Source organism: Mastigoproctus giganteus, chromosome 5, assembly GCF_048544385.1.
Source record: "Mastigoproctus giganteus isolate SK-2022 chromosome 5, ASM4854438v1, whole genome shotgun sequence".
Lineage (NCBI taxonomy): Eukaryota > Metazoa > Arthropoda > Arachnida > Uropygi > Thelyphonidae > Mastigoproctus > Mastigoproctus giganteus.
This window is the reverse complement of record NC_143579.1, coordinates 181008072-181034322: the sequence shown is the minus strand read 5'-3', so window position 1 is coordinate 181034322 and position 26251 is coordinate 181008072. Positions and strand designations below refer to the sequence as shown.

At 40.6% G+C, this 26251-nt stretch overlaps 1 protein-coding gene across 1 annotated transcript in view; it reads left to right on the top strand.

The window, feature by feature from the left end:
* Window positions 1-26251, top strand: part of LOC150085892 (protein unc-13 homolog 4B-like) — a 145968-nt gene that overhangs the window by 39038 nt on the left and 80679 nt on the right. Inside the window, exons 5-7 of the mRNA XM_090374285.1 lie at window positions 4018-4142; window positions 7648-7738; window positions 9405-9716. Coding sequence (XP_090230411.1) covers window positions 4018-4142; window positions 7648-7738; window positions 9405-9716 — 528 coding nt within the window. The remainder of the gene's footprint in view (window positions 1-4017; window positions 4143-7647; window positions 7739-9404; window positions 9717-26251) is intronic.

The window sequence follows — 26251 nt, the reverse complement described above, 5'->3', positions numbered from 1 at the left end:
CCTTTATTCTTATTTGATCCACGACAGCACGCGGTCGCTGAGCATTCAGCTGCATAAATTTCATGATTGTACAGTTATATGTCTTATATCGGGCCATAGTTGATTCTTTGTTGTTGTATGCTTCTTGCTTTCAGATAAACCGTGCACTTGTTATCCCTTATCGAATGCTTGTAATCCATTTTTGCTAGTTTACAGTTGGGCCAAACCGGTTCTTCAGTTTTCTTAGGGCAAGTGTTAAAGTTATGCCCTTTCTGGGCACAGTACCCGCACGTGGAATCGACCTGTGTACATGTGTGTAGTATGGCCGAACCTGCAACAGCGAAAACACTTTGGGACGACTGTGTTCTTTGAACCCATGGCTGGTCCACTCAGGTACAACTCTGTCCTGCTCCTTAATTACTTGCCAAGCTTGTGCCGAGAGGTCAATGACCCAGTTTACATTCTGGGAGGATTTTCCTTTGGGCTGGTACTTTGGTTGTACCGCATCTTCGATGCTGGTAAATTCGCTTTCACCTTGAAGGTTTCTACAATAGATTTCTTCAGCCACTTGTTCCGGTTTGGGGTTTTTATTGATACCGAAAACAATAATTGCTGGACCTTTCTTTTTGGGTGTCTCAACTGTGAGTCCCATGGTGGAAATTTTTGGGTTGTCCAGTATTGTCTGGACTTCATGTCGCGTTACAGTCTCAATTATTACTCCGATGTTCCTGGTTTTTCTTATTGATTTGATACGGGTGTTTTTTTTAAGTCGCTTGCTAATTTTTGTACAACGGCCGTCTTGACAGCTTCACTCGATTCCATGGGACTGTCTTCTGTTGGTTTTAATAAAACCAGATGTTGCTCCTTTAGTAGCGTTTTCTTTATCTGGGTTGGCTTGTGTGCTCCAGTAATCTTTTTTTGAAGGATTCCTCAGCGGATCTGCATAAGAGCGGGTACGCTGTAGCATTTCATTTCCACGCTCTTCCTGATAGGTTTCCACTTTGGCTTTGAGCCGCTCGTTGTTAACGTGAAAGTCAAAAAGGTTTTGTTCCATCTGGCTCCATATCTTTATTATATCTCCGCGAGTCGCAGACGTAATCCGGTTGGTCGGCTTGGCCATGAGAGCTTCCAAGCGGGATCTAAGGGAAAAGACTTCGTCAGTTACAGTTTCTGCATACAGGTGCATATAGATACAGATTCACGATTGTATTGGTAAGTTTGATCGGTATTTGATATGGCTATCATATCTGTGGAAACGCTATTCTCTAATGGCATCGTGGGAATGCCATCCGCTTTGGCTGCAGTTTCCCTATTGCGTTTCCTGCAGGCAAGGTTAGGCCTATTTTCTTCTTGATCTTCCATAGATTCAATTTAGTGCAAAGTCACCCCGGGATCTTGTTAGGGGGACAATCAATGTTCTTTCCTCATTTTCCGGTTCGCTGTTTAACATGGTGGAGATTGTCAGTTTTGATAGATGGAAAGTACGGATTTACAGGCACTTCGGATAAGCGGGCAGATTTCAGTTTTTCTTTTTACCAACTACAAGAAGCAAAATGACGTGCACACTTGTCGTTCTTAGGATTTAGGCAGTGCATTTTGTGTGAGTTAAATTCAGGTCAAGGAATAGTTTTATTGTTTTCTCCTGGGCGAAAAACGTCAGCTTTTGCTTTGTCTCCAGAGGATTGGAAACAAAAGGCAAGGGGTAGCAGGGAGGAAATCACTTTATAGCAGGAGGATTGTTGTTGTTGTTGTTATTTGGTTTTTAGGAGCATTAGCAACTAAGGCCATATTGCTCCGGGGATATGCGGTTGTCATTCCCTGACCTTTCCGCATCCTTCATATTTGGTGGTTACGGGCGTGAACCCCGGTCTAATCAAGAAGCGTGTGCTACGCACTGTTGCTCGTGCCCACCTGGCTACGGAGGCACCATAGCAGGAGGAGAACAATAGTCTGGTCTCTAGGATACTTGAAAGCCCTTAGGCAGTCAAAGAGACCAACGGTCAGAGATCACCTTGTTGCGACGGCAGGCAGTAGTCGAAGCGATACAGTGAGTATATATTATGCATGCGAGAGTTAGAAAAAAAATTTTAAATTAAAATACTTATCTCTGGAGTCTTGTATCCAAAAACATCTTATCAGCTTCTCAGGACTCTGGGCTACTGCTGAAGAACATTGACAGTTTGGCAGATTCCGATAAATCACTGTTTTAGAGACAAAATGACAGAGGACAAAAATCACTCAGGCACCGTCAGCACATGTGCTCCAGTTGTGTTTGTTGGCTAACAAACACACCAGAATTGCCATGAACAGGAACGCCGAATAAATCCTTGCATTGAGGTACGCCGACAGTTCTATTACGTGTATGTTGATGTCAATCTATCTCCCAACCTTTAGGACGACCGTCTTCTTGAATAGGAGAGCTTCTAGGAACCAGAATACATTACCGTAGAAATTGAAATAGCTTTGTGGGAAGCAAGCAGTTGAAGTACAAAGATTGTATCAAACGGTGGATGGATGTCAAGATACACTGAGTTACTACTGAACTATGTTTCCACTAGATGTCTGAAGACGTCCGTAGGGATATGCAGCCATGCTGCTGCAAGACTTTTTACAATATTGGAATTGATGACGGTTGCATGTCCATATGCCTCACTTCCCGTACCAAAACATCTCCCAGGTGCTAATTTGAATTGAGATCAGGCAAATTAGACCTCCAAATTCGCTTGATCCCAGTGCTTCCCGATGCACAGCGCATTATCATCTTGGTAGATCCCCTTTCTATCCAGTAAAATAATGCAACATGGCATCCCGGGAATATTTGTCATAACAGTGCAACGTCATTTCCGACATCGGCATTGACGTTTCACTGTTATGACAGACTTAAATTCAGCGTTCCATAACACACACTGCGCTTTCTGTTGCACGGTGGCCATTTTACTGGCACTGACTGAGGCGGTGCGCGCAAGAGTCATTCTGCGCACACTCACGGCCAGACAAGGTCACTGTTGAGGTGTCAAATAAAACTTAATGAATTATAACACTGTTTGCTTCCTTGGGGGCGAGGGGACGTTCTATGTTTCCTCTCCTCCACCCTAAAACTTCTACTCTGGTGGGGCATGGGCATGCCCCACTGGGGCTATCTTCTCTATTGGCCCTATATTTCTTTTCCCCAATCTTCGGTCTCCCTCCCCTCTCTACCTTCATTATAGCGAAAGCCCCACACATCAAAAACTTAACATGATAAAATTACCTTACACCCAAAACTCGGCCTAGCAAACCTAAGCGATATTACCTCTACAATAGCGCAGATTTTTTTTTCTTTATTTATTTTCTTTCTTTATTTTATTAATTATTATTAATGATTATTATTTTATTTATTTATTTTTTTTTTTTTTTTTTTGGTCCTAGCCGCCGAAATCGCGGGAAATTAAGGCAGGACCTGCCATAGTGAATCTATGGGTACTGTGTTCCTGTTTTGCCTCCACGAGCGTAAGTGGGGCAACGTTGGGCCTCAACAGGGGTCCAACGGCTAAATGACCAGATGAACAACGATACATGACACTACACATAAACAATTCCCACACATTTTTTAAATCTCTGGCATTTCCCAGTGAATTGGTTCACCACAATGAAAACAACGCGGAGATGGGGGAAAGCCCTGGTTCCGTATGACAACAACACACACACACACACACACACTTACACTCTCTGCTGTTACGATCACAGCAATCGCCCAAATATTTCCGAAGATAAAAGGGAAATCATGGACACCTTTTTCGATGACCCTGTATATTCCGAACAACAAATAAGCACCATGACAGGTTTCTTTAGATAAAATAAATTTATATAATGGTTTGCAAAAGGATAATCTGAAGTCATGACATTTTGATATATTTACTCAATTCATTACGAATGTAATAAATAAACGATCTTTATATAACGCACCAAAGAAAAAAAAATGATACGTTAAACAGGGTGGTATATGCTGTATGGATGAGTTTGGTTTAATTGTCTTTTGTCATCTTTTTTTTTTTTTAGCTGAAATTATTCGATCGAGCAGCAAGTGCATACATTGAGTACTACTTCACAAGAAACAAGCTGAAAGGAGCTGTATTGTTTCCCTTGACCAAAGAAGCGTTGGAGACAATTGCATCTACTTACAGGTTAAGTAGATAAGTTTTGTTCTTATATGCACTGGTTGCATTTGTGAATTTCGTAAAGTATTAATACTTGCTTCTTTTTAATGTATTGCGTTATAATTCATTATCAGCCATTACCACACACTGCTGGAGTCACGCCTCTCCAATATGGTCTTTCATCCACCGTGATCCTACTCTCTTGTTTGGATTTCATCGTTACAACTCATTCTGGATCTTCCTCTATTTATTTTTAGCCAGCCCTTTTGATGTCCATTATGTTGCTCTTCATGTTTACCTGTTGTTCTCTTTTCTTAACGCGTGTCCAGCCCATCTCCATTTGTTTACTTTTATCTTTTCTGCTATAACCTTTGTCCCAAGTATTCTCTCTTAACCATTTGTTTCTCTTCTTAACTTTAATGATGATTCCCCAGGATTATTCTTCCATTTATTCTGAGTTTTTAAAAGTTTGTTCATTTGTTTTTTTGACCACATTTCTAATCCGTAGGTCAATGCAGATGGAATGTATTTGTTAAATATTTCTTTCTTTATCCTGTCTGAAATGGTTTTATCTCTAAGTATTGTGCTTTTTCTACACTGATTACGATCATTGCAGAAAGTGCAGTAGAAAGAGTGGACAGATTTACATGAAAATTTACATACATAACTGTGATGTGTATGGATGAAAACGATTCGCACGTCAAGCGATCGGCGCAGTAGAATAAATATGATCTTTATTGTACGGTGCAAAGAACATGCAGGTACCCAGACTTTACAAAATCCTTCACAGCACTAAGCTAGGGATTAACAAGGCAGAGATATCATCTAGCCGGAAATATAATATAGGATAAATAAATAACATAGAGCAGATTATATTTACTTAAAAAAATACAATAATAATAATACATCAAATTAAAATAATAAAATAAATTAATATAACACAGGATAGTTTCTTGAATTCGATTTTCCGTGAAATTCTTGCCGACCCGAAGCGATCTAATATCAGTTGATGGTTGTGGAACACCCGTGCAGATCTAAGTTGAGCCGTCTACGCTTTTTGTCATCTACGATTTCTCACAAGTCAGTGTCCAAGGACTGAGCTAGATACAGCTTCTGAAAAGGGAGAAACCGATCTTTAAAATGTAGCCTCGAAGGAAGAGCAAGAAGCTTGGGAATTGGAGTGTTGGTTGGGGAACCCGCCAACACACAATGTCCCAAATGTTGGGCGCTGAGATTCTTCCAGTGATCATTTTGATGGTGAAGATTAGTCTTCTTTCGTTCATTAAGGCTGCGAATCTGGTTAAATTCAGTGTTTTGGCCATCGGTGTTCTGTGAAGTTATTATGGTGGGAGATGGCACTTCCAGGTCGCGCACTTCAGGAGCCAGTGTTGTATGGCGTTCAATGGCTTGATTGTCGTGTCTGCAGCCGAGTCCCACAACTCTACCCCCATACAGGTGGTAGATGATTCTCATCAACCGGTGCAATACCACCACTTTGCTTATTGGAGGCTTGAAGTGGGGAAACCCATGTTTGGTCTCTAGAGCAAAGTTTCCGGCATCCCCCACCCATACTTCTCCTTCAACCCATGCACGGTACTAAGTACTATAGGTTTTGAACCTTCCGTGTTTGGGGTTCATAAAAAAAAAAAAAAAGTATACCTCCGAAAATCATCGTCCTGATATCCATCGTTCTTATCATGTCTACTAAAGGTACTGTAAACAAGTCGTTTATTAGTAGTATTAGTAATGGCCGCATGGTGCAAGAAAGCCTATGGCTTATGCTGCACCAGCCAAAAAAAAAAAAAAAAAAAAAAACAACGAATAAAACAATAATAAAAAAATAAATAATAATTAATAAAAAAATAAATAAATAATAATTAATAAAAAATAAATAAATAATAATTAATAAAAAATAAATAAATAATAATTAAAAGAAAAGGAAAGGAAATTGAACCTATCATCCTATACGCTTCCCTGACCCGAAGGTACTATCCAGATGACCTTTGAATTTCCCCAAACTGTCAGCCTCTACCACCCACGTAGGCAACTTATTCCAGTAATTTATAACTCGCTGGCTAAAATAAAACTTCCTGCAGTCCAATCGAAACATTTCCCCCCCGTAACTTGAATTTATGTCCCCTAGTTCTAGCATCATTTATAATCTTGAAAATTTCGTTCTCATTCATTTTACTGATGCCTCTTATACCTGACATCTCATTTACCTCTTACAACACTGTACAGAAATGGTTCTTTCCCAGTCTCTGCACATCATACTTAATAACAGGTCATGGATCATTGAATGCGAATCTCATTGAATCATACGATTCTGGCATCAATTCCACTGATTTTTTTTTGTTAGTTGTTGGCGCATCGGCTTCTGTGGCCATAATGCACCTCCCAAAGTTTTTGCATTTTTTACTCTGATTCAAGCCCGAGGCGGGATTTGAACCCGCGACCTTTGGCTTGCCAGGCAGGCACTTTACCTACCTGGCTAGCCTGGTCGGCCAATTCCACTGAGTCTTGTGTTCTGCCATGTGTCGCCCTGGCCAAATCTATCTGAAATTTTATTATGAAACAAGAGATACCAGACTGACTTTACCTACTGATTTTTCTAACGACTCGATTACTGCTGATTGCCACCCTATCACTAAGCTACATGACCACTGCTCAATTCATTATTCTTGGCAGGTTTTTTTAATTTTTTTATTTGCCTATATTCATTGTTTTTTTAGAATTATTATTTTTTTATTTTTATCGTATTATTTTTTTTATTTTTATTATTTTTATTTTATTTATTATTATATATATTTTTTATTTGCTTACATTCATTGCTTTTTTATTTATTTATCTTTTTTATTTATATATATATTTATTATTTTTTTTATTATTTTATTTCATTTTATTATTATTTTTTTATTTATCTGATGGTACCACTGGTTTGGGCTCCCAGTGATAGGTACGGGATTTCCTGGCATCCAATGGAATTGATTTTTCCTCCAGTGGTTGCACTATTATTACCTTGTCACTTTCGTTTGATAGTACGCGTATTGTTGTGGCCCGCCTCCTCGTTGCGTGGACGGGTACTAGGGAGCGGCCATCCTGGTGATCGCTGCTCCCTAGTAGCTAAGTGGCCAACTACAACAAAACAACGGAACAAGACATATACTTCGCAGACATAACACCATACTTGTATCTGGCCATTTCACAGAACTCTGTACTCGTCGCAGTGTACCATGGCGGAGATGAACTATCCTTTTTATTTCCAGATTTTGCTAGTTTTGTTCTTTCAAACTTTAGATTTAATCTAATTTTGTTTCTTTGAGGACTCTCTGATCTTTACTAGTTTTTGCCTTATTGACCATGCTATAATTATTAATGATTATATTTACCTTTGATAAAATCACTTTCTGCAGGTTACAATATTTCGACTGCCACAAATAATTCAAATTTTATAAGTGATACGGTAAAAGAATTTACATATTTTTCAAAAGAAAATGAGATAATTTAAAACTGTGAATGTTTCGTTTTTCAGGTTTCTTCGCAAGTTTTCTTCACTTCATCTGAATGGATGGGAACCACTGTACCAAAAAGAACTAAAAGAATATTTAATATCTTGGATACAGGTAGGTTTCCATTATTCGTGTAAACCAACGGCTGTGTTGACGAGGAACAAGCCAAAATACAGCTAACCCTGTTATCAAATATCAGTTTAGCAATATATAGCTCATCTGAATTTATGTGGCCGTCCCCGAGTATAAACGTAATTTTTTTTTACATTATATTGCCAAAAGGTAAATGTCATATGCTATTAAATATTCTTTCGGAGTCTAACAGTTCCTCGTCAATAGACTGAAAAACTTTTTATAAAAAGAAGAAGGTATTTCTGTCCGTTCCTCTTTCAAACATCGGTCAATTCAGCTAGTGGTGAAAGATGCACATTTTCGGATTCACTCGATATTTTCAGTATTTTCTCTAATTCAGTTTCATGAAAATTTCCCATAAAAGTGGGATGTCATAGCGACCGGTAAATCAGAAATCTCACAACATAAATAGATGAAACTACTTTCTGTTCAAAGCTAAATTCAAGTCATATTTGTTTATAAATTCCATGGTTCTTTAAAAGAACCATGGATATTTCTAACCTTGATATATTGATACGGAAGGTAATCTCTGTTCAGTAGCCACTACCCCTCCGATGGATTGAAAGTAAGATGATGTAGCAGATCTGTAGAGGAGCTAATCCAGAGAAAATACGATACAGGCCCAAACCTTAAGACCCAGAACAGTTCGATGTGTTTCTAATGGTTAGAGCCTAAAACAGAAGCACAAATTCGGGTAGAAAACTCAGTGGTCAAACACTATAAAGATAGATGCAATGGATTAAATTTGCTGTATCAAAGTTATACTGTGAGGTCCAAATCAGAGAAAAAAAATCTCAAATATTGGAAGTGCATTAGACTTACATGGAAGCACTAAGAACTGAGGGTCCCTGAATCTTAAGACAATCATTTGATAAAAACAATTTGATTTTTTTTTTTTTTTTTTTTGATTCAACATATTCTGGACATGTTCATCAAAACCACATACCGTGATGAATGCGACTTCCAGAACCTTTGCTTCAAAAGTGATGGAACCACGGTGATATTGATAAAAATTTTTGTCATTTCCAAAAATTTAACTTCCTTTGATTCTGAAAGTAACTGAATAGTAGTTCCAAAGGTTGACATCAAGATCATTTAAAATAACCCAACTGAATGTTCTTAAAATGCTTCAAATAAAAATAATCTAGCTTTAAGAACATTTTCATTTATTGTTCCATTTCTGCAACTTCCGCTAATGTAAACACAAATTATGTTACTGCAATTAACAAAGTTAACAACACAGTCGGCGCAGCTTTTTTAACCTATTTTAAGCTTTAGTGAAAACAAGATCATACGAAATATAAATTTCATTATGCGAGGCCTCGACTGGCTGCATAAACTGCGCATGCCTAATGCCGGTTCTGGTCAACAATTTTTTAATAAAATTGTTCATGCTATTTGAGGCCTAACCTAGCCGAGTGGTCAAGAGCGAGAGTTCATAGCACGCGTTCCTTGACTGGACCGGAGTTCAAGCCCGTGACTACTAAATACGATAAATATTTGTATTGGCGATTTATTGTAAACTCTGCTAACTTGGTTGTCGTGACGGAGTATAAACAGAAAATTTATTTATCTTGAAACTAAGAGAATATTAGTAGGCAACCAAGCAAGTAGTAATTCAAACAATAATAATATTTCTCCTTTACAGCAATCGTTTGGAGAATGGTGGAAAAGGCATTTATCTGAGTTGCCCGAAGTTGAAGTACCGGATAATTTGGAAGATTCACTTGAAGCTGACGTCCAAAATCCATTAGCGATAACGGAAAGTCCAGAAACTTGGTTTCAATTATCAGAGAAAACGAAAAGGGACGGAGTCCTAGATGATTTACAAAAGCTGGCAGATTCTTTCCAAGAAACCGTGTCTCAGTTAAAAGCTGCAGTCGTTCTCGCGCCACAATTTCCCTTAATGACACCTCAGATGGATTATATATCAGTGTTAGCACGCACTGTAGATGAGCAGGTAGGTAATGTTTATTTCAAGATGCTTAAAAGAATGCAATCTTACCAGAGTGCATTCCCTAAAGAGACCTCGATTTATATATTAAAATAAATAAAATTTTCATATGTGGAGAATTTCAAGTAGTATGTATCACTGATGGAAAGTAAGCTTTAACATAGCCACTAGAGTTTATTCTCTAAACTAATCGTTCCTAAAGGGCCGCTATCGCTCCCTAGGAGTCACTTTAAAAATTGTTGGGACGTTTGGTTTGTCATACGATATGAGGGATACTACCACAGAACTCAACATTTGTTAACTAGTTAAGCCATATAAAGCTCAGGGATCTCATTTGAACTGCTCGTTTAAAAAAAAAAAAAAAAATATATATATATAATTGAATCGATAAGATCAGAAACAACATGTCACATATTTGAAATTTTACAGGAAAGTTATAAAGTTGTTTTTCTTTGATGTATCCATTACAAATTATTTTTCGTCGATGTATCCATTACAAATTATTTTTCGTTTGTTTCCATCAATGCATAGTAACTTTTAAAATACAATGAAACAAACAAAAATAAAAAGGCTGAGTCATGTTGTTTCTGCACTTCGTGAAGTCAGCTGTTATAGTTTTAACTCAGGAATTTTAAAAAACCAAGTGAAAAATATGAAACGAAATTAAATTTAATTTTTTCATATAATGGGGAATTACAGTATCATTTTATTCGCAAAAGCTTGAATGATTTTAATGAATCTTGTTTTCAACACTCTCTTCTTCATTTTCATCGATAGGTCAGTGATTTAATATTTCGTCATAAAAGTCTTTCATTCATCGTCAGAGTAGGATTGACGCTGACGGACATTTTCAAGTTTTTTTTCCTTTGTATAGGGACTTTTACTGCAGGATATGTTTGGTTACTTGGCAAACTTTTGAGGTTGTTATTGCCTGGCTTTAGAATTTTGAAACTGTAAGAAATCAGCCCATCTATAACGTCTCGTCCTTTATCTAAAGCGTAGTTTTCCAATAAATGTGCTAAGGCTGTTCAAGAGAAGAATACTGCATATCGTAATTGGCTTGTTTACAATTCTTCAGTTTCATTTTGTGCCTACACCAAAGCTCGCAACAATTGTAAAGCAGTTATTAATCAGTCCAAACTAGATTTTGAACAGGCTAAGAGCAGAAAACTTGCTTCCTGCCCTAATGGTAGCCGAACATTCTCGTCTCTTGCCCGCAACAAAAGCTATTGGCCGCAACATTTGCCCATCTCTGCTCCCACCTCTGTCAAAACCAGACGGTTCTGTTGTCACTTCAGCCAAGGATAAAGCTGACTTGCTAGCATCCGATTTTTCTTCCAACTCGTGCATTAATGATCTTGGTAAAACACCTCCCACCATTCTCAACACGCTCCATTCAATGCCTCCTGTGGACTTCCGTCAAAAGGATTTTGACGAATCTCAATGCTAAGAAAGCTCCAGATCCTAAATGGTATTTCTCTACTTGTTCTCAAAACCTGTGCTCCTGAACTTACTCCTGTTCTTTGCCGCCTTTTTTCACTTTCTTATTCCAAAGGTGTTTCTCCTTCTGCTTGGAAATTTGCTCATATCCAGCCAGTTCCTAAAAGGGTGACAAATCCCTCCCATCCAATTATCGTCCCATTGCAATTAATTCTACTCTTTCTAAACTAATGGAAAAATAAATTAATCGCCAACTCTTAAACTAGTTAGAAATCTTCAGTTTGATCAACAATCGCCAGTATGGATTCCGTCAGTGTCGATCCAATGGTGATATTCATTTATGGACAAATTCAATGGAAAAGTGAGGTGAAACACAAGCAGTTACTCTTGACATCTAAAAAGGCTTTCGATCGTGTTTGGCATAAAGGTCTTCTAAACAAGCTTCCATCTTATATTTTGCCAACTGTTTTTTTTGTAATTGGTTATATAGTTTCCTCTCTGATCGCACAAAGAGAGTGATGGTAGATGGCCCGCTGTCTTCTAACTTTTCCACTAATGCTGGTGTTCTTTTATATTAATGAACTTCTTCCATTGACTGAAAATCCTATCCATAGTTTTGCCAATGATAGCACATTGCATTCCACTTTCCATTTTGAGAAACCTTGCCCTGCTCAATCAGCTTCAACTTCTCGAATATCTGCTACCAATTCTTTAAATTCCGATCTCCAGGTAATTCTCTAGAGGGGCCAAGACAATTAGTTGATTTCGATCCTTCTAAAACTTGGTTTTGTCTTATATCTCGAAAAACGGATTCTTCTGCTCCTATGTTTATCTTTGGTGGACTCCGATTTATAGGCAAGACGATATACACTGTGCTGCCTCTTTATTAGGTACACTCCTGCTGTACACACAATTGGTTTGTCCCACAACGTTGCAAGTCACATGACCACAGTTGTGGATATAAATGCAGCAGAACAACCTTTCTGGTATCAGTTAAGTGTACAAACCGTAGAAAGAATGGGGAAAAGGAGTGATCTAACGGACTTCGAAAGTGGCATGGTAGTAGGTGCAAGACGTGCTGGGCAAAGCATCTCTGAAACGGCAGTTCTCCTGAACTTTTCAAGCATCACAATTTCAAGGTGTATCAAGAATGGTGCAACGAACAGAAAACATCCTCTCAATGGCACTCCTGTGGAAGAAAATCGCCCTGTTGATGACAGAGGAGGATGGCTAGAATTGTGCAAGTAAACAGACGGGCCACAATATCGCACATAGTGTGCATAGTATTAGGGTCAGGCGCCACCTGTGGTTTCCCACATCTGCGCCATATGTTCGCTGTGAAGGAATACAGTACTGTGTAAAAGTGTAAAGTGTGTTTAGGGTCTAACGGCACCAGGGGTTACCCCCATCTCCGTGTAGTCTACATTGTCGCGTGTTACAGAACACTGTAAAGGCCAGAGATTTAAAAGTGTATGGATATTGTTGGATGTAGTGTCGTGTACCGTTGTTCATCTGGCTATTTAGCCGCTGGACCCCTACTGAGGCCCAACGTTGCCCACACTTAGCCCCGTGGAGGCAAGCCAGGTACACCAGTATTTTTAAATAAGTACTCTGGCAGGTCCTGCCACCTAATTTCCTGGGATTTCAGTGGCTAGGACCAAAAAAAAAAAAAAAAAAAAAAAAAAAAAAAATGGGGGGTGCGCTAGAGGTTGGGTCAGGCCAAGCAGTTTTAAGTTATACAGTGTGGAATTAAGAATTTTGGGTGTAGGGCTAGGATAATTTTGACATGGGATGAACGCTAGTTGGAAAGCTAGAGAGGGGAGTGGAGACTAAAGGCTGGGGGGTGAGAGACAGAAGTATAGGGTCGATAGAGTAGATGACCCCAAAATCAGTGAGGCAGGCCCATGCCACACCAGAAGGAAAGGGGGGTGGCGGGGAGGAGACAAGGGGACCTTCACCTCCTCCCCGCCAGGACAGGGGAGAAACAGGGCCGCGCAAGGGTTCAGGATCGCCACGTGGCATTGGCAGCAATGCTGCGTGAAGTCATAGTTGGCAGAGTCCACTCCGAGAAGGTAAGATTCGAGTAGTGCAGTCCTGGGACAGACAGGTCCCGGCCGGGTGGTGAAGTCATTTCAGTAGTGAGCTGCATGAAGATGTATTTGGTAGAGTCAATCAGAGAGGATCAAATCCGAGTAGTGTCAATCCTGGGACAAAGAAGTCCCGTCCAGATAGTAGAGTCATTTCAGTGGTGAGTCAACTTGGTGGGAGGCGAAGCCGGAGCGGAGTCATGGTAGATGAAGGTGATGTTGAGACTACATTGTAAAGGCACAATTATTGTGCAGGTTGAAAGTCTTCACGGGGATTGCAGTGTGCTGAAGCAAGTAGTGGTCTTAACACATGGCTGTTTAGGCCGTTTCATTGTCTGGTTGGGTCTGATTCTGTGGTTGTGGTAGGGTTTTCCGCCTCGTGAAGAGGCCCTGAGCAAAGTTCGAAAAGGCTGTATAGGTATGGTGGTCTTCCAGGAGATGTTGCTCCTGATCTCTCGGGATGAAATGAATTTGTGTGATGAGAGAAGATCTGAGGTCATCATATAGTAGGCAGTCATGCATCAAGTGGTCCCAGGTTTCCTGGGCACCACAGGTGCAAAGGGGGCTGTCGGAAAGTCCAAGAAGGTTCAGTTTGCTGCGAAAGGCACCATGCCCTGTTAGGAGGTACGTGGTTAGAAGGCCTGGGGAGAACCAGGATGGTGATTTTGGATATACTTTGCATATGTCTGGTATAAATTTGCGGGTGATGGCCCCTTTGGTGGATTCAGACCATCTGGCTTGCCAGGTCTGTTGTAAGTAGGTTAGGAGTCTGCTTTTTTCGCTGGAATAGGTGTTAGCAGGATCCGTGGTAAAATCAATAAAGGTGGTAGACTTTCCTCTGCTGAGTTGATACATCATCCCCACATGGGCCACCTCAAGGTCTAGGGGCAGTACACCGGCGAGGACTTGTAGGGCGTGCGTGCTGGAGGTGCAACATGCTCTGATTATCGTAAGGAGAATTGGCCGTTGAATGATGTTCAGCTTTCTTCGTCCTACCACAGTGGAGGCTTTGGTGAACCATATGCCAGAACCGTAGGTGATAGCTGGTATGAATATGGCTTTATACAGTAAGGCTAGAGTGCGTTTTTTGAGCCCCCAATCTCGGCGGGTAACCCTGGCAACCAGTGCAATGTAATTTCTAATTTTCTTTTGTAGATAGTTGAGATGTGGGAGAAATGTTAGTTTGCTGTCGATGATAATGCCAAGGAGTTTCAGCTGAGTAACAAGCTTGATGGTTGTGCCATGTATCTTGATTTGAGGCGGCCTCTGCGGATCAAGATAGCCCTTCAGGAGAATGGATTGAGTTTTTGTGGATGAGATGGTCAGATGGTTTTTCCGGACCCACGCTTGAAGGGTGGTAAGAGCTCTGTTGGCAGATACTTCAAGCTGAGCCCTGGAGTCCCCTGCCAGGATCAGGGAGAGATCATCAGCATATGCCAAGGTCTGGACATCGCCTAAGTCAGTACTGAGAAGCTCGTCGAGTACAGAGTTCCAGAAAAGGGGGCCCAGGACAGAGCCCTGAGGGCAACCTCGGTGGACACGACGTTCCACGCTGGAGAAGGGAGCCTGAACCACAATGCTCCTGTCACTGAGATAGTTGGCAATGCAGTTGTAGAGATTTCCTGGGAGCTCAGCGCGTCTCAGCCGTCCGAGGACGCTAGGCCACCATAAGGTGTCGAACGCCCCAGCAAAGTCGATCGAGATGACAAGGAGGTACTTCTGGGTGCAGTTCCTGGCAGCATTTGTAATAGCCTCCAGCGCATCGACCGTAGACATGCCCGGTTTGAATCCAAATTGATTTCGTGCTGGTAGCTGTGCAGTATTGTAATGGTTTTCCAGTCTCCGTCTAAGGAGCTGCTCAAAAACCTTACTCAGCACAGGAAGGAGAGCAATAGGCCTGTACGAGTCAGGGCGATCATACGGTTTAGTTGGATTTTTGAGTATGAGCCGAATGGACGCAGTTTTCCAATCAGTTGGGAACCATCCCTTTAGCAGGCAATGGTTGAAGAGGTTTAGCAGGGTTTCTGGAGCGAATTCAGCAACTTTTTTAATTATTTCGGGCTCGAGCATGTCCAGGCCTGGTGACTTGTTATTTCTCAGTCTCCCAATGGCCATAGAGAGATCCTCGACGGTGAAAGGCTCTCCCACGAGTGTTGAGTTATAGTTGTTATTGTCGAGGCAAAGCTGCTGTTGTTCTGGTGAGTTGTCATCTGGTGGCTGTTTGAAAGAGTAATCAAGTATGTTTGAAATTGAATGCTGCCAGGTGGAGGTCATGTGGCCTTGTGGGGTGATTGTGGAGCGAATAACTTCTCCCCTTGGCAGTTTGTTTGTTGTTACCTTGAACACGACACCCCAGGGGTCAGAGTTACCAACTGTTGATACCAGGTGCTCCCGGGACAGTCTTTTACGCTGCCTGATCATCGCGTTGTAGGTGTTTCGAGTTTCTCTGTACTCCTGCCGGAGGTATTCAATTTCTGCAGGGGGCCAGGATCGCCTGGCTCGTTGTAATGCACGCCTCTTTTGGTTTACTTCACGTCTGAGGGCCTGAAGCTCTCCTGACCACCAGGGGACTGCTCCAGGGATGGGATTTTTCCGTTTTATTGCTGTGTTTGCAGCGTTCGTAATTATGTCCGTGACCTTGCGCTGATGGGAGTCTGGATGCTGAACTTGCACATTCTCGGTTTGTAAGTGCAATATCCCATTGATGAGTGTTTCTTTAAACAGGTTCCAGTCAGCTTTGTTCAAAGCGTATCTGTGTTGCTTCTGTCTGATAATTGTGGACTGAGTAATCGATCTGTACATGTTGAAAGTTATGGCCCGATGGTCTGAGGTGGACCAGCCCTCCCGTACGGTCCAATCCGATACAGTACTACTGTAAATGCCAGAAAAGTGTTGTGTGTTGTATATGACATATTGTGTTAGGTTCTGTTGTGTGTGTGTGTCCTGGCATTTGGCCGCAGGGCCCCTAGTGGGACTCCACGTTGCCCGCACACACCACTAGGAGGTAGCCAGTCTGCCCATTATTCTCTGGCTTGTCTCCGCCAGGGTCGCCAGAGCTTCCTGGACGGAGACAAAAAAAAAAAAAAAAAAGGTATAGTCGGGGAAGTACAGAGTGTACGCAAGAAAGGAGGGTATAGCTAGAAATATGGAGGATTTAGGCGAAGGTATCCTCCAGGTTATCAATGGAGCAATAAGCGCCATCAGTTGAAAGGGGAACCCGGGAAGGACGATAAATAAGACACAGCAAGAGAGCCGTGTGCAAGTTGCCACTGAGGAATGAGGTGGTCCATACGCCAGTTGATCCTATCCAGGTTAAGATCGGTTGGCCAGTTAGGTTAGGATCAGATGTTTGGGTTGTTCCTATTTTGTGTTGGCAATAGGGTGCTCCGTCTTGTGAAGAGGGCTTGTGCAAACTTGGTCAACTCATAGTAGTATTCTTCTGTGATGAATAAGTGTTCATTTTCTTGAGGGTTATCTTGTATACGAGTAAACAGGATGCTGCGGAGGTCCTCATAGTGTTGACAGGTATATACTAGATGGTTCCAGTCTTCTATTTCACCACATGCACAGTAGGGGTTGTCAATGATTCCCATGGATGTTAATTTATGGTTTATTGATCCGTGTCCAGTAATGAGGTAGGTGGTATAAAGACCAGGAGAAAACCAAGTGGGAGATTTAGGAAATACGGCATTCACATACGGTATAAATTTCTTGGTGATTGGGCCCTTGTCGGTAGCAGTCCATCTGTCCTGCCAGGTCTGAAGTAGTAGGATGGCAATTTTTTTTCTTTTCCTGCCTGATTTCATTCAGGTTACTGATGGAGTGACCAAGGATAGTTGCTGGTAATCCCCTGGATAGACAGTAGTGGAGGCCCCTTCGAATAACCTCCAGATCAAGCGGAAGGACGCCCGCAAGAACCTGAAGGGCTGGGTTTCTAACTGTGCAGCATGCCCTTGTAATAGTAAGAAGGATGGTGAGCTGGATGGTTTCCAGTTTACGTTTGTTGTTGTAAAGAGTTGCCCTGCGAAACCAGACCCCTGATCCATACGTTATGAAGGGAAGGAAGATTGATTTGTACAGAATCTTAAGGGTGCGTCGGTTCAATCCCCAATCGCGACGACTCACCCGTGCGATGAGAGCAGTGTAGTTTCTCACTTTCGCGTGGAGGTGTGCAAGATGCAGAGAGAAAGTGAGCTTAGGGTCAAGTACTATTCCCAGTAGTTTTAACGTAGAAACTAGCTTGACGGTTTGGCCTTGAAGTTTGATAGTGGGGTTTCTAGTAGGCTGCAGTGATCCCTTTAGGAGAATGGATTGTGTCTTTTGGGGTGAGAGTCTCAGTTTTGTGTAGGGCTGCCCAGTTCTGAAGGATTTGAAGTGCCTGGTTTCCTCTGGCTTCCAGAGAAGCTCTGCTGTCAGCCTCAATCGAGATGGTCACATAATCAGCAAAGGCTTGTATAGCTACAGGACCTAGGTCCAGTCCAAGGAGCTCATCCAGGACAATGTTCCACAAAAAAGGACCAAGGACTGAACCCTGGGGGCAACCTCTGTAGATTGACTTGGTAATTCTTCGGTATGTTGAGGAGATTGTAATTTTCCTATTTGATAAGTAGTTTTCGATGCATTTGTATAAATTTAATGGTATATTTGCTTGCCTAAGTCTGCGAAGGATACTTGCCCACCAGAGCCTGTCAAATGCTCCTGCGAAATCTATTGCTATTAGTATGTAGTATTTGGAGGTAGAAGTTGAGACTGCAGAGATGATCCTTTGCAGTGCATCTTCTGTGCAACGCCCCGGTCGAAATCCAAACTGGAAGTTGGACTGGAGCCCAGCTTTGGTGTAATGGTCTTGGACCGTACTAGGAGTAGTCGTTCAAACAGTTTACTGACCATGGATAAAAGGGCAATGGGTCGATATGACTCTGGTTGTTGGAGCGGTTTAGACGGATTTTTTATGATCAGTTTTACATTGGCGTTTTTCCATTCTTCTGGGAAAGATCCATGGGACAAGCATTTATTGAAGAGGTCGAGTAGAAACTGGATATTAATTTGGGCGGTCTTTTTAAGGACTTCGGGTTCAATGAGATCTGGTCCGGGACATTTCCTCTCTTTCATTTTAGTAAGAGCCTGCTGCAGTTCATCGGTGGTAAATTGGTCTTCTACAGCATTGTTGAAGTAGATGTTGTTTGCCTGGCATATTTCTTGCTGTTGTACTGTCAGAGGATCAGTATCTGTACCAAAAAGTGTCCAGAATATTGGCCATAGACTGCTCCCACGATGTAGTCATAGTCCCGTTTGGTGTGAGAGTGGATTGGATAACTTCGCCCCTCGGGAGCTTTTTGGTGGTGATGCGGTACACCACCCCCCAGGGTTCAGTATTGCCAGTCGTTTTGACGAGTCGTTCCCAAGATGATCTTTTACACTGCCTGGTAAGGGAGGTGTAGTCGTTTCTGACTCTTCGATATTCTTCACGGAGGCTGTTGACCTCATTTGGGGCCAAGAGGTACAAGCTCTCTGAAAAGCTTTTCTTTTGGAGTGTACAATTCGGCGAAGGTGCTCCAACTCTGAGGACTACCATTGGACGGAATAAGGCATTGGTCTTTTCTTTCCAATTGATTGATTGCAGGCCTGGATGATGATTTCCGTTGTGAGCTTTTGATGTTGGTTGGGGTCCAGTGCTGGAAGATCAGAAGAGTCACGTCAGAATACAACTTTGGCGCGCAGAACAAAATATCGCAACGGACCACTAGTCGTATTTTGTTGCGAATGGGCTACAACAGCCGACAGCCACATCGCGTACCTTTGTTATGAATGAAGAAGAGAGCATGCCTACTGTGGGCACAGCAACGCCAGCACTGGACTATCGAGGATTGGAAAACAGTTATTTGGTCTGACCAGTCGACGTTTCTGGCGCATCATGTTGATGGAAGGCTCAGAAATTGGCGAAAACAACATGAATCCATGGACCCGTCATGTCTGACGACTACTGTGCAAGGTGGTGGGGGCAGTGGTATGGTATGGGGAATGTTGTCTTGGCACACGTTGAGTCCATTGATACCCATAGGTTTATGTCTGAATGCCACATCGAACCTAAACAGCTTTCTGACCAAGTGCATCCGTTCACGTTGTCAGTTTATCCTCAGTCAGATGGTTACTTCCAGCAGGATAATGCGCCGGTGCACAAAGCCCGAATCACTATGGAATGGTTCCAGGAACATGACAATGGCTTTTCTTTGCTGCAGTGGTCTGCTCAGTCCCTGGATCTCAAACCTATTGAGCATCTTTGGGATGAGCTGGAAAGGGCTGTTCACTGCAGGTCTACACCTCTGTCGAATCTCAAGGAACCGCGTGACACGTTTATGTCTGCATGGTACTCCATTCCTGCACAACGTTTTCAGCATCATCTTGTTCAATCCATGCCTAGACGAATTCATGCTGTTTTGAAGGCTAAAGGAGGCCAATACGCTACTAGGTAGGTTTACCTAATAAAGTGGCAGCACACTGTATCTTTTTTGGGGATTACTCTGACTTCTAATCTCTCTTGGCACACGCACATTACAAATATTGCTTCCTCTGCATCTAAAAAACTTGGTTTTCTCTTTCGCTCTCGGCGTTACTTTTCTTCCAAACAGCTGTTCACTCGGTACAAATCGCAAATCCGCCCTACCATGGAACATTGTTCCCACATCTGGGGAGGTGCCCCCAAAACCTCTTAGGCTTTTAGATTCCATTCACAAGAGGGCAATTAGGTTAATTAATGATTCCTCTCTAACAGAGTCTCTCCACTCTCTGTCTCACAGACGTACTGTTTCTGCTAAATGCCTTTTCTACAGATACTTCAATGGGCACTGTTCTTCTGTATTGGCTTCTATAATTCTCGCTCTCTCTCTTTCAAAATAGTCCGAACCCGTGCCGCCACTAGCCAACGTCCATTTACTGTCCAACTTCAAACTCACAGAACCAACTTTTCGTCTTCCTTGTTTATTCATTCGACTGCCGTTTTCTGGAACAGCCTTCCTTCATATGTATTTCCTGAAAATTACAGTCTACAAAAGTTCAAGTCTAAGGTCAACAAATATCTTCTTTCGTCTTCTCAACCTCCAACCCAAGCACCGTACTATAGGTTCTAATACTTCTCGTGTTTTAGGTTTTCATAAAAAAATAGATTCATGGGCAGAAATGACACCATTCAGTGATGTGTCATATGAAAAAGATATGAATTGTGATGGAACCAAAGTTTTATTAAGATGTTCAGGAACAATTATTTTTCCAAGGACTCAATGGCAAGAGAGGACTTTTTGTAGTGAAATGTCCACCAACTTTTGAAATCCAATATTTGCATAGTTTCTATTGTTTCAACATCAAATTTTCGGCTCGAACTCTTGATAATTTGTTTGTACTGCTCAGATGTATATCTTTAATCATATTTTCTAAGTTTCCTTTTAATGGTTTCAAAGCTCCTATCATTTGGGAGCAGAGAATGTCCCCTTATTGGGAAGTAATGTTCAATTTTAAAAATCGAAATTCATTGTTCTGGCCAATATCTACAAGTGCTTGACAATGTCCTATCAGAGTGTTATATTTGTTCTGGCCTGGGCATCCGTCACGAAAATGGTATATTTTTTTAACATTACTAGGAATACAGGAGTTAATATATTTCATGAACATACAGCATACTTGGTTGGCTTCCTCATGGTACACAAGTGCATGCAAGAAGCTTTGTCATTTCTGTCATTACGTTCTGTATACCGAAACAATATAACTGTTTCATATGAAAAAAAAAAAAAAAACACATCCTGTACAGAGACACCGGGCATACGCATATTTTGAATGTAATAAAAGCAAATTCCTAGAGCATCTTCTATTTTGCATAGACCAGAAATTTGTTTAATCTTTGAATAAAAAACTTTTTCGCACGTCTTTTATGAATTGTTAATTCAGCTTTAGTTACTCGTTTTGCTGCATCCCCTAATTTGACCAATAATTCACATTAAGATTATTAATATATTTAATGCCACTCTTATACCACGTGAAATTAATAATATAGTTTATTAAGCTATTCGCCTAATCTACTTTACATCAACGTAACGTTTCAGGTAGCTTACCGATACCCATCATCAGATCATGCTGCTGACAGACTCCTCTTGCCGATGCTCACAGAAATCTGGTATCGGGTTTCTGAGAGCATCGGAAAGAGGATGAGTATCGATAAGATTTTGTTTGTTTGTTTGTTTGTTTTAGAGTTTTATGGCGCATTAGCATCTAAGGCTATAATGCGCCAAGTCAAGTATCGATAAGATACCTGAAACGTCACGTTATTGTAAAGTAGTTTAGGCGAATAGGTTAATAAACTATTATTAATATCACGTGGTATAAGAGTAGTATTAATATAGTATGAACCAGAGCTGTGATGCTCAATACGTTCTACGCTGATATCAATATTTTTAAAATAATAAGAGGAGTTTACCTCAATATAGTACGTAGACCACTTCCGTATGATACTCTCCAGAAATTAAAATGAAAAAAAAATCGAAAAACTTTCATTAGAGTGACAAATAATTAAAAATCATTTTAACCAATAAAACTCAATTTAACACAATTAAAAATCAATTTAACGCAATTAAAAATAAGAAAATTAATTAAAAGAATTTTAACGAAAAAATTGCAAAACGATTTTTCTTTCCTGAAGCTGACAATACTTTTCGACCGTATGTCGTGATCACAGGAATGAAAATTACCGAATATGGTTGCGCATGAAACTTAAATAGGGATTATTAGTCTTCGCGCCTGCGAGTAAAAGCCCACGAATCGGAGATCAGATATGGCCGACGAACATTAACAGAATTTTTGTGTAATTTAATGTCTTCGCGTATAATTACGTTGAACACTAAGTATTTTGGCCTCGTTAAATAAAAAAGTATGTTTTTCGTTAACGGCGTGAAAGGCTAATTCTGACGCTGCTGAACGAGAAGCACGAATTGAGGCCGCATGTTGATTAACACGCATATTCAAAGGAAAGGGAGTCGAACCCTGGTAAGAAGAGTTGCAATCACCGCAAGAAATGTTGTATACCAGGTCATTAATTTGTGTTGCGAACGAGGAAAAGACAGCGATTGTTCAGTATAGTGTGTAATTTCCGTATTGGCCTGGCCACAATTTTAAATTCGGTATCTTTAAAGAGACAGCTTCATGAAAGAAAAATCGTTTTGAAATTTTTTCGTTAAATTCTTTTAATTAATTTTCTTATTTTTAATTGTGTTAAATTGAGTTTTTTCAATAGGTTATGTTAAAAAAAACAAAAAAAAAAAACCTCGCTCATTCTCAGAGTGAAAATTTGCAAATTTGCAAAATTATTAAATCGCTCTAAAATTTGTTGTTTTTCAGCAAAATCAAACTTACTGAAACACCCTATATGGCACAGACAGTCCGGACCAATTCTACGAGCGTCAACAGTTTTTACCTTCTAGTTTGTATGTTGAATACCCTTGTTAACTTTTGAATTACGGATCTTGTTTCTTTTGTGATTCTCTGGTTCCCTTTTTCTTTTTCTCGATTCACTAATCACTGAATTAGAATTACGGTTACTATCACTCGACTTTGTAATAAATTAAAAACAAAGCTAAACTAAACTACTTAGTAAGCATTTTATTTGAAAAATACACCGATGAGCCAAAACATTATGACCAGCAAGTCGTTATGCAAATCGAAGCAACTGTAGGCTATGGCACGTGCGCGGGTTGGGACACGGTATAAAAATCACCTGATACTGGGCTCCGTTAATAAGTGTTACTCGTTCATCAGATGAACGAATATTTTGAATGTAATAAAAACAAATTCCTAGAGCATCTTCTATTTTGCATAGACCAAATTGTAATGGCCAGATGACTGGGTCAGAGCATATCCGAAATAGCACGGCTGTTGGGATGCTCATAGTCAGCCGTGGCTCTACAGAGGATGCCAGGATTACCTAGTTGTCAGAAAACTGCAGTTAAGGAAAAATACATGCTTTCCATGTCTATAGGCTTTGCTTTTAATGCATTATGGTGGTCCAGTATACTTGGCAGACCACGATATGTTGGAATACCACAAAACGTATACCAGATAATACATGATTACCTCATGGATAGACAAATTTCACTTAAAACCAAATATCAGTGCATCACCAGAAGAGTGAAATAAGGTTGCCTCCCAGGGTCCTGTTCTGGGTCCCTGTTTTTGTGGAACCTTGTACTGGATAAATTCCTGGGGATGGATATTCCGCCCGACTGACATGGCAGCCTTCGCTGACGACTTTCTTTTGCTAGTAAAGGCCAACCCCCAGGCTGTTCTAGAACAGCGTGCCAAATTAGCAATAACCACTCTCCAGCAATGAGCAAATATCCAAAACTAACAATATCCAGCACTAAAACTAAATAAATTCTGTTAAAAAGCAACTTGAATATACGCAGACCTCCATAAATAAAATTTCAGGCAAAATATTAGCTTTAGTCCGAAAAATTAAATATCTAGGTATAATATTTAACCATAAGTTAACTTCATACCCTCACCTTATGCACTTAGCCAAAGCCGACCGGGCTAGCCGAGTGGGTAAAGTACCTGCCCGGCAACCCAAAGGTCGTGGGTTCGATTCCCGCCTCGGGCTTGGATCAAAGTACTGCAAAAAACCTTGGGAGGTGCAATATGGCCACAGAAGCCGATGCGCCAACAACTATCAAAAAAAAAAAAAAAAAAAAACTTAGCCAAAAAAGTTATAAATTATACTGGCATGATGGCAAGAATTAGCCGTGCCGAATGGGGATTGAAAAGGAAGACTCTCGCACTTATCTATAGAACAGTCTTCCTCCCAGTGTACCTATGGTGCAGGTACTTGGTTTTCTAGAGCAACTCTAGCCAGAAACAGAGCTAAACTTGACTCCAACCAGCGAATCATAAGAAGCCTGTTGTACTGTCAGCATGCTTGCGTTCAGGTGCTGGCAGGAACACTTCCTCATATATATATATATATATATATATATATATATATATATATATATATAGCGAGCAAATAGAATACGTGAACAGAATTTATAAATAACTAAACAATAGAATCTAGGAGCGAGAGAAATACTGGAAATACTAAAAAATATTTACAGTAATGGCCAGTATAGCGTTCTGTTGCCACTAAAATATATATATATATATATATATATATATATATATATATATATAGAGAGAGAGAGAGAGAGAGAGAGAGAGAGAGAGAGAGAGAGAGAGAGAGAGAGAATTCTAAACTCTGTCTATCAAACGTGGTAAGCCATATGGGAAGAAAGAACCAAAGGGGCTGTTACTAGGAAATTCCTCTCCCAAGTATCTCTGGTCTCCCCATGGCCACCCCACTGTTAAGCAGATTAGATACTTACGTCTTTAACCCACCTTTTTTCTTTACAGGATATGACTCCTTTAATGCAACTCGGATTTACACTAGATTCTAGATACATTTGTGGAGTTGACGAGGATTGGGAACATATCTTGTATGGTTTCCCCAATTATCGCAGTCACAGAAGCATTATTATGATTAAAATAGGACCACTTCCACATGTTGATGATGAACATCGAGTTGGGGACAAGAGTAGCCTTGTGCAGGCGAAGTTTTTACGGCTGAGGAACATAGAGAATTTTCTGTTTTATTAACTTAAATTGGCTGGAATTGGCATATTAACTTATTTTCTAGAGTAGCTTTATATTCCTAGTTACGATACTTAGTTTAAATTTAACGTAGATAGAGATTTTGTAGGTTATTACTTAATATCGGTAAGGGTATCCAATCCACGTGTTTTTCAAATTTTGCAGAGCCGACGAACAGGAAGTTTTTTAGCTATAGTTAGCTGCTTTATTGACCAATTGCTATATTAAATTATTTTCTGTAAGTAGCTTACAGACCTAGGCAAGATCCTTGATTTATTCTGAATTGAGACAGCGAGATTTTGGAAGTTAATTAATATTTAAGTGTTCCTAGATTTACCATTCGTAACTTGCCGCCATTGTTATACGATACGTTATATCCCGAATCAGATAGCGTGAGCTTAGAACAGTTTAGTATATAATATTATCAATTAATCAGTAAAGTTATTAATCTTGTTGAACTTCATTGTCCTAAATTGTACTTTAATTAAATACATATAACGACTTAGATTTTACAAAAGTAACATAATTAATTAATACATAACTTGATACGGAACTAATAAAAAGAAACTCGAAAATAATACTTGACAGTTAAAATATATATATAGATATATAGTGTTACAACTGCGTTGGGATACAAGTTTAGAGTTAAAATCTTGTACTGAAATTGAAATTTTATTGAAATTGAATCGGAATCATAACTCAGACCAGAGCACCAAAGCAAAAGGCTCAAGGTAGAACTGAGAGGAGCAGTTGCCCTCTGAATCACAGTCTTTTAAAATGTACTGCTTGCTTGAAGGACAGACTGCATGCCCTCGAAGGATTTAAATTGAGGGGCCCATCAAGTTCTCAGCTGCCCACATCAATGCCAGAGCTTGCACTTGAACATCACGCAACACAGCGGCAACACCAAGGCAGAATGCATTGGTCCCAAAGGAACTAATTGTTGTAGGTGACTACTGTCAGGGCGCCTCCGTAGCCAGGTGGGAAGGAGCAGCAGTGCGTAGCACAAGCTTCTTGATTAGACCGGGGTTCGAGCCCGTCACCACCAAATACGGAGGATGCGGAAAGGTCATTCAGGGAATGACCACCGCATATCCCGGAGCAATATGGCCTTAGTTGCTAATGCTCCTAAAAACCAAATAACAAACAAACAGACTACTGTCAGGGAAACGGGAAACATATTGTGCAAAAAGGATAGATGGAACAGGACCAGGGTATGTCTGCCAGGGGCAAAAGGTTGATGACATTGTAGAGCAGATATGTCATCTGCTCTACAATGTCATCTTTTAAGGGCACCAAGGGTGATATAATTGTACACGTTGGCACTAACGATATTAAGAGTAGGAGACCGGT